The 20,651-nt window shown below is 43.1% G+C and overlaps 1 protein-coding gene across 7 annotated transcripts in view; it reads left to right on the forward strand.

Moving 5' to 3' along the window:
• The window catches only part of LOC135323431 (zinc finger protein 608), an 86,399-nt gene that overhangs the window by 59,370 nt on the left and 6,378 nt on the right, over positions 1-20,651 (forward strand). For all 7 annotated transcript variants that reach the window (XM_064500947.1, XM_064500949.1, XM_064500950.1 and 4 more), the window contains exons 4-5: positions 16,643-16,730; positions 17,229-19,686. In XM_064500947.1, the coding sequence (XP_064357017.1) occupies positions 16,643-16,730; positions 17,229-19,686 (2,546 nt within the window). The remainder of the gene's footprint in view (positions 1-16,642; positions 16,731-17,228; positions 19,687-20,651) is intronic.

Raw genomic sequence — 20,651 nt, forward strand, 5'->3', positions numbered from 1 at the left:
TGCAACAACTCTACAAGCAGCATGGAGGACCAGGAGCGAGGGAGAAGTCTTCCCGTGCGGCTGGCTCCCAGCTTACAAGAGAACAAATACTCACCCCAGGCAGCCCCCCAGTCCCCAGTGGTGTAACCAGGTCACCGAAGCGGCTTTGGCTAAGTGGCACTGTGTTTGCATGCGTTAGGACTGAGCAAACTAGATTTGATGGGGCTTGGCTCCATCGTGCTGGTATTTGCCAAAAGGGGATGGCCGCGCGAGGTGCGGAGATGCTTCTCTATAGTTTAATGATAGCATCGTTTCACTGGCTTCCTTCCTGACAGAAGCCATTAGCTGGAGTGGATTAGCTGCTGTCTGAATGGAAGTTGTTCTGACAAAGATGATCATGTAAGGAGCGAGCTGTAGTTTTATATTAGGAGAGAGGTCAGGAAATTAATGCATCAGGGGATTTGCAGAGAGAGAACAAAACATTCCCAGAAGCCTTGATCTTGTGGCCTGTCAAAAGCAGCTTTCTGCGAGTGGTCAGAGAGAACATAAATGACAATAAAACATGCAGGGAAGAGTTATACTTAATCTGACCAAATACTATGCACAAAGTCTTTATCAGTTTTTTCTGCTCCTGCTCTTGCAGATGTACAGTTTCAGACAGTATATTTGCTTTTTTCCTTTTGGTTCTAGTTCAGGGATTGCAAGCGTTTGAATTGTCTGACATTTTTAGTATCATAAGTAGCTAGGATTAAGGGTTACACTAGTACGCTCTGGTGACAGTTACCCCAATTCAGACATGCTATTTCTTTTTGTTTCCTTTTTCTCTCAGTTAGACTATATTCCTCAGCACAATTCACACTGTGATTGAGTTTGCAAATACTGTCATTGCAAAGATGAGAAATTAAGATGTTCCTTGCCAACCTTCAGGAGAACATGAGGGTGAGGAGTGGGCAGGAGAACTGGCCTCGCTGGGCTTTTGACCTCTGTAAGGTACTCTGCAGCGGGCAGCCGAGCAGCCAAAAAAAAGCGTCTGAGGGAGAGGAAAAATTCTCCTCATGAATTCATGTGACAAGGAAGTGAAGCAAACCACACAGTGTGTACTACAAAGTTTTTATTGCTTCATAAATTTTATTGAGATAGAAATTAACCAGTTTCCTCTGTGTTTTAAACAGAGTCAATTTGTGTTTATTGACACAGAGGAAGCTCATCTGTGCTCAAGAATAGATCTGTTTTCTGTTGGAAAATGCTGCGCTTCAGAGATATTTTTAATACTGTCGTGCATGAACATGACATACCATGCACGAGAATCTGTGGTTTGGGCTTTCTTAATTTAACAGCAGCAGCTTTTGTACCTGATTGGTTTTGGGCTAAACAGTGAAGTATCAAGAAGGAAGTATCAAATTGTAAGAAAGCCACTGGGAGATGCAGCAGGCGTGCTGAAGTTGGGAAATGTTTTTGTGCATTTCCAAAAACTTTTCAGCGCTGCATCCACTGCCGTGTTTGCTGAAGCTGTTGAACAGTATCTTCACGCACGTTTAGGGAGGGACATAAGCACGTTTGTGTTATATCGTGGCAAATGCTTTCAAGAACATCTTGCGTTTAAGCTGTATTGTTCACTAAGAGTTTTAAGCTGGCTTAAAACACGTGGAACATACATAGTTTTATTTGTGTGCTTCAGTATAGACAGGTCCTTATTTTAAATGAAAGCTTAATGAGCTGTGAGCAGCTGAAAAATGAAAACGTATAAGCAGAACCCAGAAATGTCACCCAGGTTTTTCCTCCCTTTTTACAATAGCGTTTGTACAAGATGGGATTTGCATCTCTAAGCAATAAGTTAAATACTTCCAAATCTCCTTGAAATCAATTTCTGGTGATCACACACGCAGATTGAAAAGCATGGCTTTGAGATTTACATTCTGCAAATAACATTTAGGCCTCCTGAAAGGCAGCGTGGGCTGTCGTTTCATGCTTGCTAACCTGCATTGTCTCCGTGCCGTCGGTACGCGCGGGCCCGGTGCGCCTGCGTGCACAGACGCACTTTCTGGAGGAACAGCTTTCTGCTCAGTCGACTTTGTTTTATAAAAGCTCTGTTTTCTTTATTGCCTTTATCTGTTACATCTGTAAAATGTATTTAAGCAATGACAAATTTCTCTTTTGGGCCCAGTGTCTGACTACTGTCAGGCTGTTGGTAAGAGATTTGTTGGATGTGACTGTTCATTAAATTGCGAGGAGCTGTGGGTGAGGCTAACTGTCTGGAGCTGCTGTGGGTAGGTGGGTTATGGGCTGCACTGAGGGAGCGTATATCAGCGGAAAGACAAATGTGCTTCAGCAGCCTCTGGTTTTGTTCAACGAAAATGGCGGTTGATTTTGGAAAGCTCAGCAAAATCACCGTCGTTTTTCTAAGTCAGGTATCACTCACCTTGCAGAGGACCTATGAAAAACAGGTTAGGTTAAATATTGCAGCACTACTTCTCAGCTTTGTAACTTGACAAGAATAGCATGCCATATTGATTTTCTGATTTTATTTCCCTTAAAAAAAATTCTCAGGCTGAATGCAGTGCCTGTGAGTGATAGCTAATTGACAGCGCTGTAAGCAGGAATCCTCTTTTTACGTGCACCATGAGTACAGTTCAGGGTGCTGCAGTGCATACCTTTTTGTGCTGCTTTGTCAGTTTTTCTCAGCCACCTCTTACGCTGTTCATTCTCTACTTGACCTCACTAAAATCCAGGAAGAATGATTTTAGCCTGTAGGGACAAGAAATGTGATATTGCATGCATTGATTGTTGTTATTTTTGAGAAAGGAAATAAGGGAATATTTGTAAGGGAAGAACTTGGTTTATTAAGTACTGTGTGACTATTTCATCCACAGTAACTACATAAGTAAATTGAAAGACCTGCTGTATTTTAATTTCTATTATTCTACTCCAGAAGCGCTGCTTAGTTCTTCTCTTATTGCTCTGTTTATTCAGGTGTCCATCTATATAACTGTGAAATTGCATCTTTGGCACAATCTGAAAACACATTATTTGATGGACTACAAATTATGAGTTCTTTTTATTCTTCAGGACGTAAATATGGGAAGCTGAAAGCCAGAGAGGGAGGGAAATTCGTCATTTGAAACAAGCTTTTAGTCTGCACTTGATCTCCTCAGGTTTTGTATGAAAAGCCATGTTGGACTGAATGACAGCTGAAAGGGCAAGCTGCTCTATCAGGGGATTTAGCAGAAGGAAACTGCTGTTCTCTCAACCAGCAGCTCTGCAGAAAGCTCACTGAAACTCTTAGCGCTTCCAGCCCAGTTGGGAAGGCAGGGCACTAACAAACATGTGGGTGAACACTTTAATTGGAAATGCCCTTCACTATCTTAGTCCTGATATTCGGGTTTAAGAAAGCAAATAAATATTCATGCACTGCTATCGCGGGCTGTTCTATAATTTAAAATGAGCTAATCCTTTCCTAAAGGCTGAAGATTTTATGGCGGAATCATCTAAAGCTACAGCTAAGATAAAAAAGAGCCATTCCCTCCCTTCTGTTCCCTCAGTATCCAGGGAGATTGATTTCTGGAGTTATTGCAGTTAGTTTTTGCTAGTTGATCAGGAGTTCGGTTCCTACCAAAACAAGCTCTTAAGCGTTTTTTTTTTTTCCTCCTCTTCTTTTATTTGCTCCAGTTTTAGCTTTGAGAAGTAGGAAATAGAGATGGACGTCTTTGCCAACTGTTAAGCAGTGGTGAAATTCTTACACGAAAGAGAGTGTGTGTGCATTCGGCACCACCACATTAAGACACTGTAAATGACCTGTTGGTGGTAGTAAGATTTATGCATGCAGCTAGAGTAACATGTGGTTGTTTAAAAATAATCGTAATAATTAGGGGTTAATATTATTGCTGGCAAGTCAGTCTACTTTCATGTCAGGTATGTACGAGTTTCATTTAAATGATCTTTAGGCCTCAGAGAAAAATGCTAGGGAGAAATAATGACATCATGAATCAGGTCCAAAAGTGTTTTTCCATTTTGAGCACAACGTGATATTGATCTTGAAATGTTACAGAGTGAATAAAGAAAAACATATCCGCTAGTCCACAATTTTGAATCACAATCTGTTTTGGTCACTAGTTTTCTAATGAACTAGTTGTATTATGGAAAAATATCAATATTTTTCTGACGGTTCTGTGTGACTGAACGCTTGCAGTTCTTGCTCTGCGTACATTTACCACAAGAAGTCTTTTTTAGTATGTAAAGATCATGAGACTAGCTGTTTGCATGTCAATTATGCCTTCCTCTCCTGGAAGTAGATGTCTAAGAGCCAATGAGGGTCCCTGATGACGACTAGCAATTAGGAGTGTGTTACTCTGGGGGGAAAAGGCTTTGGGGCCGCTGTTCTGCAGGTCCGAGTCAATAAATGGGGAGCTGCTCGTAACAGTCTGTCTTTCTCGCTGAGGCCTTGGACTTGCCCGAACTTCCTCAGAGCAGCAAGAGGGCGAGGAACGGCAGCCCTGGGAGTCGCGGCGTTTGACTTGGGCCGAGAGCGGGGAGGCTGTAAAAGCTGTCGAGGCCCTTGATTGATGGGCTCTCGCGGCACGGTCCTGGGCTCAGAGCAGTAACGTCGCTGCCTCTGGTGAGAGGGCTGCGTGTGCCGCCTGGGGTCAGGGTTTATCGGCCCCCGGGGCTGGCGTTTCGGACGAGGCCAAAGCGCAGCCGATAATTTATACGCAAATTTGGGTGTAGGCTCTGGAGCAAAGCAAGTTTCATCTTGGCATTGCCTGGCTGAGCAAAGAAAGAATTAAGTCAGGGCTGAAAGTCCAACCTCTTTTTGCTTTTAGCAGCGTGGGAAAATCGTTTAATAGTGTCGAAATTCACTTCCATCATCGCGTTAGTTGTACCTTACTGAGGGAGGGCACACCTGGGTTGGTCACTCGAGGGAAATTTCATTGCCAAAACAAAAGCAGAGATTTTTAACCTCAGATTAGGTTTGAATTTAGGTTTCTTAATCTAGCGATTCTTAGTCTTAAATATCAGGATTGCTGGAAACTTAAGATTTGATTTACATTTTATGCGACATTGGCCTACTCTGGGTGTCTGAATAGTTTTGTTTCCAAACCTGTGAAGGTCAGAGGTGGATCAGCTCTAGTGCATGAAAAAGGCAAGCGAAGCTGTAGTAGCGGCACGGATCACAGCAGGTCAGGGAAAACTTGCCTGTCTCTTACTAATAAATGGAGACACTGGGACATGCTGCACAAAGGAGACTTACAGGAAATTAGTCCAAGTCATCAGCAGCAGAAGAAGAGAAGTCTGCCGGGATGTGTGCTTGAGCACTGCTGGGAAATCAGTTCGCCGGTAACCTCCTTTTGCATTGCGTCGGTACTGAGGAACAGCTGGGCAAAGCCAACTGGTTAACTAGACGTTTTACTGGTTTACCCACTTGGGAGGTAATTTAAAAGTGAGCAGGGGAGGGAAAAAAAAAGTGCACGTTGAACCGCTGCGCAGAATCCTGACACCTATTGAAGCTGGTCAATTGATAAGTAGCTAACTTTTGTGCGGTCCCCGCGAAATGACTACTTTGCTTCAGTAGATGCTAACAAAGGCCCTTTTACCTTTCTTCTGCTCAAGGAGAACATTATTAGTCATACTTCGTTAGGCTTGCTTACAAAAAAGAGCTGGTGTCTAAGCGTGTTGCTGAAATACTTGGAACTGTTCTGGGCATCTTTTTCCCCTGCTAAAAGACAAGAATTTTGTAATGGGAAGGACACCACTGCCTGTTATATTTGAGAAAAATTAGCCTATCAGATAAGAACTGTAAAATTTATGTGGCATTTAGCCACCTTTATTCTTTCAGGTCCTTTTTTTAAGAACTTGGCAATGCATAATACGTGTTTTGTGGTATTGAAATCTAGAAAGTAGAGTTTCAGGCAGAGTTTTGTTTTTCATCTGTTAACTGTACCAACAAAAGACCTTACAGCAATGCTACTGCAAATCCTAAACTGAGGCACTCATTTTAAGAATTGTATGTGAAGGAGGGCCTCAGACTTGTAAGGTTTCGGTCTGCTTTTCCTAGACAGAGGTAAAAGTGGAGTGGTGGGCCTCACCAGGCTGTTTTTAACTGATGCATTTTAGGTGGAGGGGTGGGAATGAGAGGTGGAAGGGACAGAGCTCTTCATTTACTTGCAGTACTCTGAAGTACATCCCATGATCAGCTGTTCACAGATTTTAGCTCTACATATTTTACTGTGACCTTTCATAATGGGGTATTATGGTCTTAAGATCTTAAGAGAGTTTACCTTCACAAGCATAAAAGATGTGGCCCTACGAGCCCCACAGACTGTATGGGGGGGGGGGGGGGCACTTACCTCTTTTTAGATGTATTCAGAAATCCTGAGGGAGTTGTGCAAAATAAATCCCAAATGCTTTTTCCCCCCCCTTTGTCTCAGATGCATCTGTCTCAGGTGTTTACTTATGGTTTTCCCAGGCTGAGGACAATGAAGTCGTCATGTGATAAGTGGAGCTTAATGCAGACGCACATACACACACATACACAAACGGGTAAAATGCAGTTCAGGAGATTTCAGTGTTTTCAGCCACCACTTTAAATTGCTATTTTAAATTCCAGTGAGTGGAATAATAGAGAAGTTATCATGTCTAGTAACTGCAGTTGGCCTTTGTAAAGAATGGCTTGTTAGGAGGCTTTATGATTTACTGAGGCCACAGCTGGCTGCCAGCAGAGCTATAGGAATGTGTTCTCTCTTGGGCCTGGTAGCTAGAGATGAAAAGGATCCAAAGCTGGCACAAAAGCAAATAAATGCTTTGACTTTAAATAAAGCATCATAATTTATAAGAGGCTCTGCTTCTCAGTCCCAGTGAGGTACATGGATCAGCAGCAGCTTTTTGAGGTTGAGCAGAATCGTTTGCCTGGCTGTACTGCATTCTGATATCTGCAGTCTACAGACTGGAGAGCGTTTTCATGGTTTTGGCTTGGGATTTTTCCTTTATCCGTGCTGCTTTCTTTTCCACAAATTCCACCTCTTTCCTCTCCCGGTCCTTTATGTTGCATTAGCTGCTCTGCTGTTCGATAAAGACTTGTGCCACCGTTTGCACCTGGCAGCTCTTTGTCATGTTGTAGAGCACTGGGGGACTAATCACCAAAGACACCTGAAAGGTTATAGGGTTTTCTTTTTTTTGTCATCTGTTGTTTGTTTGCTTTTTACTCACCCGGTGAATTGTTCCTACAGTAGCAGAGTTCAGAGCTGGGATGCAAACTTTTCTGTTGAGATGTGCTAATACTGACCTTAAGAAGAAAAGTAAAACAGTGTAAGATCCTTAAGGGGTTTTTTAGATAGGTAGCTAGATACACACACATACATAAATATATATATCAGCTTCCCTATTTCTGCAGCTGTTTCTCAACAGTCTGCTGGTGAAAACAGTACTTCTGTGGTCTGGTGTCTAAGATGAAAAATAGGAAGGAGGCAGATAATTATTAAAGGAACTCCTGAATGCTTGTCAGGGTGAGAAAAAATGGTTTTGGTTTTCCCTTTTTGGTCTTACTTCTCCTATTTAAACAACAGTGCTTTTCCCTACACTGCAGACTTGTTTTGCTTTTCTATTTACTCGCTTTGCAGGGTGAAAGAGTTTGAGAGAGAAATAACTAGCTGAAGAGATCCTGTAATTAATATAAACTGCAGGAAGCAAGTGTGACAGATGAGTTGAAAAGCCCTGTGTTCTGTTGCTTATCTCAAGTGACATATGGTCCTAGGAGTACAAGCAAAGGCAGTGGGTTGTGCGTTGGGTTTTGGGTTTTTTTTCCCCCTTCTTTCACTGTGGGAGAAGGCAAAAGAGTGGCCATGTGTTCCACAGGGCTGCAGTGGAGGGGCTGAAATAACGCTCCTTGAGAAGTGAGTGGGAAATTTAGGGGATTACAGAAGAGCATTTCCTCGTCTAAATTTGAGACGCTGTGCCGTTTTTCTTAGGGCCAGGCTATGTGAATTGCAGTTGTGATTATTGAAGTCAAAGAGAAAAAAATCTGCCAGATACAAAATACTGTATTTCTGAAACAGATTTGCTTTTCTTCAGAACACACAGATGTTAAATGATTTGCAACTAACATTTTTAGCGTCGGCTGAGAAGGAGTAAGACTGCAGTTTTATTCTCAGGCTTCAGTAGAACAGTGAAATGGTTCAGCTACTCTGGCCAAAGGAAAGGTACGGGTTGTATAAAAATAAATCTTTAGTTGTACTCTGGAGGTCAGAAACCTATGGTTAGTTTATAGTAACATTAATTGCACTTTTTCCTGTAAACACTGCAAACATGTGGTCTGACATTCAGGAGGTGTAACAGCAATTTATCCAAAAATTTTCCTAGTTCTGCCAAGAACTAATCATTTTGATATAAATCTGACAGGAGAAAACTATTTTGGTCACTGTGGCTTCATAGTTTTGGAAATCACCATTCTAAGTAGCTCGTATTTTAGTAGAACTATTCAGTTGCAGATAAACCTACAAGCCATTTGGGACCCAATCTGGTGTATTTTCTGGAGTTATTTCCCAGTTTTCAGTGAGTCTTTTATTGCTCTTTTAATGAGTACAGAATTTAGCCTTGTATTTAATTAGGGCCATTTGGTTGGGTTTTTTTTCCTCAGCTTTCCATTTGCATTTAGATTTTGCTTATTGCTTATTTGTTAGGCAGACTGTCTTTAAGAGAAACATACACTGAAAACGTTATAGTGCTGTTATTATTATAACTGGTAAGGGACATTAGCTCTTTGATTAGATGCTGCCCCATCTTCCAAAGCCAACCTAACTCTAGCATTTAGGTCATTGCTTTGTCCAGAGGCATTACCATTTCATATCACCCCTAGCAACAAGCCTTCCTAACGTTTATTTTATACTAAAGCTGGAAAAGTATAATGTTACTAGGGAGGCAAGGGAAAGAAAAGAAACCAGAGCTTCTTGTAGCTGACCAGTCAACTGAATATTGACCAACTGTCTTCACGAGAAAGAAATAGATGGTGGCGAATAAGCTAGAGTCTAGTTTTCGAAGAAGCTCAACGATTTTCCCAAATCAATACAGCTCATCAGGCTTCAGAACAAAGGCTGTGGGGGACGTGACAGTGATGGAAGTGGCTGTGTGTGCTTTTGTGTATTAAAGCACACAGGCCCATGGGGAAACAGGCCTTCTTTGGTTATTTCAATGCTTATTCTTCTGTATGCTCTGGGATAGATTGAGATTAAAAAAAAATTATTATTATGAGGTGGGATGAAAAGGCTGTCTCCTTGATGGCCCGACTCAATGGCTTCAAGAGGTACTCCTCCTCCCTGTGAAATTGCTGCTGCTTTTCTGAGTGTAAATGGGAGTTTGCAGCATGAGTCCGGGGGATGTATGTTTTGCTCATATCTCAATAAAGGTATAACACAGATTTTTTGCGTTAAGGTGGTGGTTGCTACTTTAAATACCTTGTGCTGATGGCTTCCCAATTAAAGTGGAAAGAGAGGGCATGACATTTGGATAAAGTACCCATCAAATTTAGGTTGGTGTTATTCAAAACCCACTGGAAATCACATGGATATGAATTGAGTTTGTTATGCTGTTGAAGAGGCTATAATTTATGTGGCTCGAGTAATGCCAACCTGCTTTAGCCACCAGCAGGGCAACATTATCTAAACTAGCAGTTTTTAGCCTTTCAGCCCTCTAAGCTTACTGTGCTTTCATAAAGTAGTAAATTAACACCACATCTAAGTGTCTCAAAGGTTTATGACTGTAGCAGCAGTATTTCATTATGCTTCTTTTCCTTAATGCTGTCCAATCTTCTCAGCTTCATTGCTGTACCGTATTTGTTCAGATAAAGTCCAATGTCCAGGATGACTAATTGCAGATCTGGGCTCCAGATGGTTTGATTACAGGATGTGGTTAAAGCGACTCTTCAAACATTCAGCCCAGCAGTAGGGCACTTAAAAAAAAAAAAAAAAAAAAAAAATCCCCAGTCTTGCATTTTCTGGCCACCTGACAATCATTACATTCTCAGCCTTGCTGATCTTGATGTCTGTTACATGTGCACCTGCTGTAGATGCAGTTAAGTTCTTGTGCCATGTTAGGCACTGTGTATGATTAAGGTAGTAAACAAACTGTGTGGCTACCGGATCAGTATTCAGCAGAGGAGACTTGACTTTATAGGTAGAATGTGTGCTGTTAATTTTAGATTACCTCCTTGATGGAAGCAATCAGGAGAAAGTGGGGCATTTGCTTCGCGAGTCTAATGTAAACATCGTTCTATGGGCTATATGCCTGGATGGATGGCAGGTGTGTATGTGGAGCTGGGTTTGATGAGCCTGTGGTGGGTGTTGTGAGGCAAAGGAGTTACTGCATTCTTTACGAAACCAGTGGCAATAAAAAAAGCTTGAGATAATCCTAAAGTTAGGGATTTTCACCCTGCTGCTTTTTGCACTCAAAATGCTTTAGTGTTAGAACAGTGATGTCAAATAGGTACATGTGGGATTAGAAAGTTGACAGTGCTACTTGCAAAATAAGATGTGCTTATTTAATCCATGATGGTGGTGTACTCACAGATGAAGCACACACCACGATTTGGCTATTCCAGGCATGTTGGGATTGTTTGTACTTAGCAAGGCTGGCACAAAAGGCAAATTGAATTTGGCTTGCAAATGAATTTGTGGATTCACCGATGGTAAAGATATGAGGAATTGATTTTGCTCTCATGTTATGTCAAGTGATGATATGATGCCTTCTCAGTATTGAGAATTGCAGCTCAGCTTTGAAGACCTGCTGTACCACAGGAGTATTGCTGAAAGAATTTGTAATATTAAAGTTTTGTTAAATAATCTTGTAAAAATGACTACAAAGCACAGTATAGTTTGGTGAGTCTTGCTTTAGCATCAGCAAATTTGTCTAAAATAATGCTCAGCATAGTAAAGGCAGTAGGCAGAACTATTATCCAAATAGGAGTTTTGAGCAAGCAGGACTGCACTGATGTTTAAACGGTAGTTTTTGATAACTGAAAAGCAAACAAACAGTTCCTACTGGTGGAAGATCATCTGGATAATCTTCCACAAATGAGTGACATACATATTCAGAAAGCCTGTGTGCAGCTCTGCTTTCCCCAAAATGTTGCAATTATTCTGGGCTGGATTCTCAATTAAGAAAAGAGGGAAGAGCTTCCTCTTTCTCATTACCAAAATGAAGCCATGCCCATTCACGCTCTCAGATAACTGGTCTTTTGAGTTGCCTGGGAAAATAATCAACTTTAACTAAAGCAGAATTTTGTAGCATTTACTGTGATCTGAACACCAAAGCAGCCTATGCTGTAAACATTAAGTCAGGCTTTCCAGTCTAATTAATTGAGTAATGTCTACTTATACTGGACTTTGAAGGTGTTTATTTTCCAAAGCCAACTTTTTCAAAAATTGGGGCCTGCATTTAAGCTGTTAATGTGATAATTTGATTCCTAAACAAATGATCTCATTTTCAAAGTTTTGAATACAAAGCGTAAAAAGTCTTGATTTTATTATATGCATAAAGTGGAGTCATGAAAGCAAAAAACTTTGTGTCTGTTTTAGAATAGTCCTTTCGTCTTTTCTGCATTAGATGAGAGAACATCTGCAAGAGCGTATTTTGTTAGATGTGAGTAGATCCCTACAAGCTTGAGGTTGCTGCTAAAAGTGCCATGTCTTTTTTTACTTCAAGGTAATTAATGTGCACAGTATCCTGGAGTGGTGCTAAAGATGCCTTGTCACTGTGATGTTTTTATGTCAAAACAGTACATCTGCATTTGTTATGCTAACATTAAAAGAACGTGGGTTGTTTTCTTTTTATTGTGAATGCAAGCCCTGTAAAGATTCCCAGTGCTAATCTGCAGTTTCAGGTCTGAGACCTACAGAAGATCAGTATTATACAGCTAAGAGCCTAAGGCTGGGCATTGGACAGTATTCATGATTTCAGTCTTCTGTTAATGTCTCACCAGTAAGACAATGTAAGACTAATGTCTTACATTGTTTGCAGCACAGAACTAAGAAATAATTTAATGATAGGTTATACAGAACCACTGTGAATTGCCTTTGTTTTTGTCTTTAAAGTGCTTTGGAAGTAATTTAGATGCCTTCATTTCCAAATTGTGGTGACATACCTTATTCTCTAAATTTAATTAATAGTAAATAGCCAATGACATTTTAATGCTGCTCTAACTATTCTTGAGCTTCTTTTTGCCGTGAATGTAGCTTCCTACATTGTAGTTCTGAATGTGATGAGTAAAAGAAAAAGCTTATAAAGGTACATCCAGTGAGAAAGAAAACACCCAAATGCAGAATCTTTTCTTGCTCCCAACAGGCTGACGAAATGTCCCTTGATGTTAGAGGAGTGACAGTGGTGGGCACTGGGTAACATCCAGTGTGCACCTTCACTTTACATTAAGGCTTTTGCGTATGATCCTGTCTTGGCTAATAACAGATTTGAGCAGAAAAGATACTGACTAGCTAGCATAGGTGGTTGAACTGTAAAATTTCTAGGTAACATGACCTTGTTTATCTGTACTAGATTGTGTTTGACAATCCTTGAGCATAGGTTTACTGGTTACTCTATCTACTCTTCAGGAATAACGAGTAGCATGGGTAGTAACTTCTGAAATAGTGAAAAGACAATTTCTTATTCTTGGCTGCTTTAATTTAGGATTTCAGGTAGGTTCCTTGAACTGCAATCTTAGAGTCCAGATACCCTTAGATACACTTGTAATACACAAGCATCTGATTTTTTTCTCCCATTCAGCAGTAGTGGTTATTTTGGATAGTTTAGCCTCTTGTTTTTTTCATGTGAAAATGCATTTCTGTATTCAGGTGGTATGAAGCCTGTGGGTTCCTCAGACTGTCTCCCCATCTTCCCTCCTCCGCTGAGACAACGCTAAAGAAATGGTTGTTACAAGGCATGTATTCTAGTGGATAGGAACCCCCCACCGCCATTACAGAGATTTCTTGCAGCTGGATACAGCCTCAGTGAGGGTTGGTCCTGTGAGTGCTATGTTACTTACTTCGTCAGATAGATGTGCCAGTGTGTGGAGAGCTGTGTCCCAGCACACACGCACACAGGAGGGCTGAGAACAAATTAGCGAAAGCTAATGCGTCTGTGACTACCTGCGCTGTGTATTCGGATGCATTACTCAGGGATGTATTGAAGACTGCTCCAGTATTATTTGTGTGCTGCTTCCTGGAAAGAAGTCCCAGGAGAGATTCTTGTTTCGAAGTGGACTCACTTGAGCTTTGTGCCACGGACAAATATTTTGGATGAGAGAAATCTGTAACAGTCCCCCCTGAGTGGGTGCAGCAGGGATAGTCCTTCCTCTTCTCTAGGTGCATCAAGCATGTAGCATCTTTCTGCTCTCCCTTTTGGCTTTCCAGTGCTTTGGTCTAATTAGCCTCCCAGTTGCACGTTTCCCTAGGGGTCGGTCCTAGCTCCCATGTTACTTCTATTCTTTTGACCCATTTCTGTGATGATTTTAATAGATTAAATGAGCTCCCTTCACTGCCTGATCTGTGAAATTGTACCTGTGGCTGAGTAATATGCTGTTCATTAGAGGAAGGAAATTTACTCCTTACCACAGTTATTCTAAAACAGCGTGGGGATTAATCTTCCCTTCTACTTACTTACCGGGGCCTTAGCTAAGACCAACAAAATTAGTAAGATGCTAAATGTAACTGACTTTAGAGGAGGAGCTTGTTCGTGTTTGCTTTGAAGTATTGACTTTCTCACACTGGAAGGTCATTTGAATGTCTTCTAAGAGAATTACTGAAATATTTATTGATTTCAGTTATTTTTCATTATACTACTCTTTATGCCTTCTCTTTTGCCTTCTGTTCTATTAATAGATAACAGACTACCCATGGTTCTGTTATATAAATTATTAAATAAATACAGGACACAGAAAGAGACAAGAAGAGTTGAGGACGCAGAATTATTTAGGAGTATTCCGTGATTTTTAAGAATGTAACAATTACATAAAAAAAAAAAAGGTGGACTAGTTAGCAGGAAAGGGCAAGCACGCCTAAGTCTCCGGTAATCTTTGGTGGGAGGCCGGAGAGCCCTCCTTGCCCCGGAGTTTAGGAGATGGGACAGGCGCTGGTGACGGGACGGGAGGGCACCGCTGAGGTGCCGCAGACAGGTGGGCTGCGTGACAGAGCAGGCTTCAGAGATGGAAAATACCCGTCGTTTTCACTCCTAGCACTAAGGAGTCGTGGCTGACAAGTTGTTAAAGTGGGAGGAAAAGCATCAAGGTTACCAGAGAAACACTATTTTAATGCATCTCTCTGGTGTACAAGTGGCAGGTGGGCATTTGGCTGGGAGCTGCTGGGGAAACCAGATTTCCACTGGCAAATGTTTCCTCTCTGATTCTACCGGCGGTTGCTTTTCATGCTTTGAAGCGTTTGCCCATACGTGTAAGTAGGTTTAGGGGACACCAAACATGACGTGCGCTGAGCACTGCTCCTCTGGTGCTGGCGGCAGGGCCGCTCGGTGCCGTGCCGGCCCGCGGCGGCGGCTCACGGGCTGGCAGAGGGCGGTTGCGCCCGTTGGGGTGGCGGTTGCGCGCGTTGGTCAGGCGTCGCCCCTCCCCCCGCCGCCGCACCGCAGAGGCGCAGGGGCTAACGGCTGCCGCCGCGGCCCCGCTTCCCCGCGGGGCTGAGCGCTGCCTGCGGCGGGGCGGACCGTAGCCCTTCGTCGCGCCGAGCGCCCCGGGCTCCGCGGAGGGGAGGGGGCGAGCGGCGCCCTCATTGTTCGCGCGGCTCTTGCGCGAGGCAACGGCCGCCACGCGCGCCGCCCCCACCCGCGGGCGGCCCCGAGGAGCGCGGCGGGCGCTGCCCTCGGCCGGGTCTGGGGGAGCTGGAAGGTCCCTGGCACCGCGCACGACGCGCTGGAGAGCGGCGACGAGAAAAGCAACGGACCCCCCTCCCCTCATAGCTTTTTCAGGTGTCTGTTGTCACTTGAAGGGGGCAGGAATAAAATGTGTTCTTCCATTCTACGGAAGTGGCGCAGATCATAAAAATAAACTTAATTTTGATTTTGATTGCCTGCGTATCAGTTTTACCTTAATCCTTTTCTGTGTCGAAAGTCGGGGCTTGGACCTGACTGGGAGACTATTTTATCTTTTATCCCTTAGACCGTGTTACCCTCAATGTCTGAAATCGTACAGACGTCTCATCATAAGGGCAACTTAAAACCATATGGGGAATAAATTTCAAATCTGCTATTGAGAATTTTCAAGGAAATCCCTTCTTCCCATGTACCTCCGCTAACAACACTTCAAATACTTCCCTGCTGTTAAAAGGCCCCGGAGGAAATAAGCTGCTGGTTACATGTTTACTTTACCTTGGTGCAGCAGAGAGGGAGAGTTTTAGTGCAAAATTAGAAATCACACTGGTAACACAAAGGCAGGGACAGGCTGGAAACACTTTGGCACTGTGCCATTATTATATCCATTGTGGAAGAGCCAGAGCTGGAACAAGGAGAGCGTAGAAGAAAAGAAAGTCACAGGGCTGGCGGCTGCGATTCAGTGTCTAATGCCTCTTATGAACTGGAAACATTTTGCACCCTGCGCCTTCCTTGGGCTGGGTGGGATAATCTCTTATTTTGGTGTGAGGTCCGAAGGGAAGAGGCGGCTGCCTCAGGAATATTACCTTGTGTTTATCTGCGGTAGTTAATGAATGAAAGGGGTAATTATGTTGGCTAGTCCATAAACATGGTGATAAATTATCTCTGTGAAGGCAAATTTGAGGGGAGCCTGAAAACATTTGAATGACCCCCCCCCTTTTTAATTCTGTTTAAGACATCCGTACCATGTATACATCTTACACAGATGTTTTGAATAAAGCAAAACTCTAAGTCTGTCTTAGGTGGGCAGATGTATTTACATTTTAACAGAAGTCTTAAATGGAAAAGCCATTAAATGAACACAATGCATTTTTTTAAAGTAGCCCTCTTTCTAAATATTTACATTTTGATTCCTCTAGCTTTACTGTAAGGTTGCAGTTTCTCGTTTAATCCCTCTCTTTCCGCGGAGGAGAAGGCAAGGCAGATAATACGTGTTCATATCAGTCTGCTGAACCAAACTTACAATGCATATATGTGTATGTTTTTGTGTGTTTGGATATATGCAATTTCAAATAAATAGAAGCATCATTATCATATTGTTTAAAGCAAAGCAGATTCTTCTCAGTCACCTACTGATTTAAACACTGTAACTGGTGCTCAGTTTATGCTGGCTGGCTGCCAAACGAAAGCAATTATGTGCAATAATAGCAAAATTAAGAGGTGAGTGTTGCCGTTTTACAGCAGGACATGGCAAAACCCATTTCCTTCTGTCAGCTGTATCTTGATTACACACACTCACAGTCACACAGGCACATACTGTCTCTTACACCGACACCCGCGCACACACACAGCCGCACACACACATTTACACACACGCTCTTGTTCTTTCTTGCTCGCTCTCTTTCCTGTGGGTTTTAGCTTGAGGTCAGTGAAACCAGAAAAGAGGAAGAGTATAGACCACAGCTTTTGAAAGCAAGTGAGAATAAAGCTCTCGCTTTGTGGGGAAGGAAAAAAAGAAAAAAGAACAAAACAAAAAACCTGCCCTAGTTATTGTTCTGACTGTGATAATACTTTGTTTTTCTCCCACCGGCAGGTGTTCTAGTGGTAAATGTTACATGGAGGAACAAGACCTACGTGGGAACGCTGCTGGACTGCACAAAGCACGACTGGGCCCCTCCCAGGTAGGCAAGCGTTTTGCATCTGGTTTTGCTCTGCTGTATTTTCAGCCCCTTTCCCCCCCAGTCCCTGTCAAGAAACTATACAGACATTAATAAAAAACAACTGGGTGTAATTGAAAACATGCATCAGTGAAATGAATAATTCTCTGTTCCACACTGGAAAGTGGGGACATTAGGGTGAGCGTTTTTGTTTCCTTTTGCTTTGTGTTTTTGAGAGGGGAAGGGAAGTATGTGGGATGAAATCAAAGGGGAATTAATTTAAAAATACATTTTTATAAGTTTGGAAACATTTTCTCTCTGTTGCTCTAATTAGATTTTTTTTCCCTTTTTTTTTTTTTTTTTTTTTTAATTGACACTCCCTTTGAGACTGTAACGTTCTCATGTGGAAGAAGCACATCCTTCCCTTAACACGGCTGAAGGCTCTGTTACGGGAAGCGGTGTTGTTTCAGTATTTATTTAGTTCACAGTTCCTGCTGATGACATCTGCTCTTGTTTATATAGGTTTTGTGAATCGCCAACGAGTGACCTGGAAATGAGAGGAGGTCGGGGCAGAGGGAAGCGGGCAAGGTCCGCTGCAGCTGCAGCTGTACCTGGAAACGATGCGAGTTTTACAGAGTCTAGAGGACTCCAGAACAAGAATCGAGGAGGCGCCAACGGGAAGGGAAGGAGGGGCAGCCTTAACTCGAGCGGGCGCAGGACACCCCCGAACTGTGCTGTAGATGACGTCAAAGCCAGCCCCTCATCCACCAACAAGAGGAAAAATAAGCCTCCGATGGAGCTTGATTTGAACTCCAGTTCAGAGGACAATAAATCTGGAAAACGTGTTCGTACTAACTCTAGAAGCACTCCTACCACCCCACAGGGGAAACCAGAGACCACATTTTTGGACCAAGGCTGCTCTTCTCCAGTGCTGATTGACTGTCCTCACCCCAACTGCAACAAGAAGTACAAGCACATTAACGGACTGCGATACCACCAGGCTCATGCACATTTAGACCCAGAAAACAAGCTGGAGTTTGAGCCTGACAGCGAAGACAAAATTTCAGACTGCGAGGAAGCACTGAGTAATGTGGCACTTGAATGCAGCGAGCCAAGCACAAATTTGTCCGGCTTTGATCCACTAAAAGCACCGACGTCTCCTTCCTCCATCACTACCCCAGGGACCCCCAAGGGAAAAAGGGAGCTGACCAGCAATGGCCCCAGTTCAGTTATCAGTTCCAAAACTGGCAAGAATTCGGGCAAAAAGAAGGGTCTGAACAGTGAGTTGAACAGCCTGCCGGTGATTTCTAATATGGCAGCCACCCTGGACAATTGCTCGGTAGCAGATGGCAATTTGCAGACTGAAATGCCTAAGTTGGAGGCTGAAGGGTTAATAGACAAGAAAGGTTTGGGTGATAAAGACAAAGGCAAAAAAGCTAATAATTGCAAAGTGGATAAAAACCTTTCCAAACTGAAAACAGCCAGGCCCATTGCCCCCGCGCCAGCGCCGACTCCTCCCCAATTAATAGCGATACCTACTACGGCCTTTACAACCACCACTACAGGGACAATACCAGGACTGCCCTCTCTAACAACTACTGTTGTTCAGGCTACACCAAAGAGCCCTCCGCTAAAACCTATTCAACCAAAGCCCACAATTATGGGAGAGCCAAGCACTGTAAACCCAGCTCTCACATCGCTCAAAGACAAAAAGAAAAAGGAGAAGAGAAAGCTAAAGGACAAAGAAAGCAAAGAGTCTGGGAGCCCGAAGATGGATTCTAAGCTGGGAAAGCTGGAGGATTCAAAGGGGTCTGGGAAAGATTTACCTGGCCATTTTTTAAAGGACCATCTCAACAAGAACGAAGCGTTAGCTAACGGACTGTCGGAGTCGCAAGAGAGCAGGATGGCGAGTATTAAGGCCGAAGCCGATAAGGTTTACACATTCACGGACAACGCTCCCAGCCCGTCGATAGGGAGTGCCTCCCGGATGGATTGCAGCACTTTGGTGAATGGACAGTCCTCGATGGCGCCGCTGCACGTGTTGACGCAAAACGGTGCGGACAGCGCGGCCGCTAAAACCAACAGCCCCGCTTACTCCGATATTTCTGATGCGGCTGATGACGGTGGTTCTGACAGCCGGTCAGAGGGCATGAGGTCAAAGGCCAGCTCTCCGTCGGATATTATTTCTAGTAAGGACAGTGTTGTAAAAGGACATTCTTCAACCGCGGCACAATCGGCTCAAGCAAAAGAGTCCCATTCTCCCTATTACCATGGCTACGATCCTTATTATTCTCCAAGTTACATGCACTCTGGACAGGTCAGTGCCCCAGCAGCTGGGAACAGCAGTACCCCGCAGGGGCTGAAGATCAAAAAAGAGGCTGAGGAAGAGGCTGAAAAGAAAGAGAAGACCGAACCATCGGATTCCAAGAAAAGTGAAACCAATTCCTCTAATTTGCAGCCACAGCATCAGTCGGTAATAACACAAAGACACCCTGCACTCGCCCAGTCACTTTATTACGGACAGTATGCTTATGGACTCTATATGGACCAAAAGTCCTTAATGGCCTCCAACCCTGCTTACAGACAGCAGTATGAAAAATACTACGAGGACCAGAGACTAGCAGAACAGAAAATGGCACAAACTGGAAGAGACTGTGAAAGGAAGAACGAACCCCCCTTGAAGGAAATAGGAAAGGATGATAATAAGCAGAAGAATATCCCATCTGCTACTATTTCAAAGGCCCCTTCAACTCCAGAGTCGAGCAAAAATAACACTAAAATAGGGTCATCAGTCCCTAACAAAGGTGAGGAGACGAGCAAATCGCAGATCCTTTCCAATCACCAGCAGCAGCTTCAGTCTGACAGTTTCAAAGCCAAACAAATGGAAAACCACCAACTCATAAAAGAGGCTGTGGAGATGAAATCTGTTATGGACTCCATGAAGCAGACAGGAGTAGATCCGACTACAAGATTTAAACAGGTGAGATCACAGGAAATGAAACACAGGTGTCTTGATTTATTCTTAAATCGTGTGAGGTTTTGTCCCTGATTTTGTTATGGCCTTTTACCTTTGCAGCCAAACAAGCGCCGCCATCTGTTTTTTCTTGCTGGATATTACTGTAGTTGGTGAATAAACCGGTTTAGCTGTTTGAAAAGAAGTTAGCTTTCAGCTGAGCTGTTTGAAAAGAAAAAAACTATCTAGCAAGGTGGTGACAGAATCCAGGCCTAAGACATGAATAGACTATTTAAAATTACATGCAAGAATGAAATAGAGTTAGATTTCTCTTTTAGATGTAAATTCCAAGCAATTTGCTTAGTTCAGAAATGAAAAATTTGAAGCAAAATAAGCAGCTTTCATTGTGAGAGGACTTAAAGTAGATTTGAAACACAGTTTGAAGTGTTTCTTTTTTTTTTTTTTTTTTTGTTAAATGACAGTTGGCATTTACTAAAGATGGGTGAGCTGATTCTTTGAAGAGTTGGCTTGAAGCTCAGCTCTTTATCTTAACCCAAGGTGACCTTTTCAAAACAGTTAAGTTCCCCTTCTCTCCTCAACCAACCCCAAGCCCCTACGGGCCTACACAATGGATGAAATCATCTCTCCATTGAAGTCAGTGTTAGTTTTGCCATTGACTTTAGTGGAACCAGAATTTCATCCAGTGGCTCATGCTGACCTTCCTAGATGTCGGTTTTCCTTCACTGGAGGTAACGTTACTGTCTCTCTGCTCTGAGCCGGAGCCTCAGTGTCGAACGCTTTCATGTTGTGGTGTACGGTACATCCTAGACTTCACCCTAACAGGCTGTCTTTCAAGATGTGGTGGGGTCAGGTGAGTGGGAGGTGGGAGCTATAAAGGAAGTGGGATGGTATGGGCCTAAGGAGGAGATTTCTGCTGATTCAAATGAGTATTTGAACCAGACCATCCAAGCGTCTAGTTCTGTGCTCATGTT

This window comes from Dromaius novaehollandiae, chromosome W (assembly GCF_036370855.1).
Source record: "Dromaius novaehollandiae isolate bDroNov1 chromosome W, bDroNov1.hap1, whole genome shotgun sequence".
In the NCBI taxonomy this organism is placed as follows: domain Eukaryota; kingdom Metazoa; phylum Chordata; class Aves; order Casuariiformes; family Dromaiidae; genus Dromaius; species Dromaius novaehollandiae.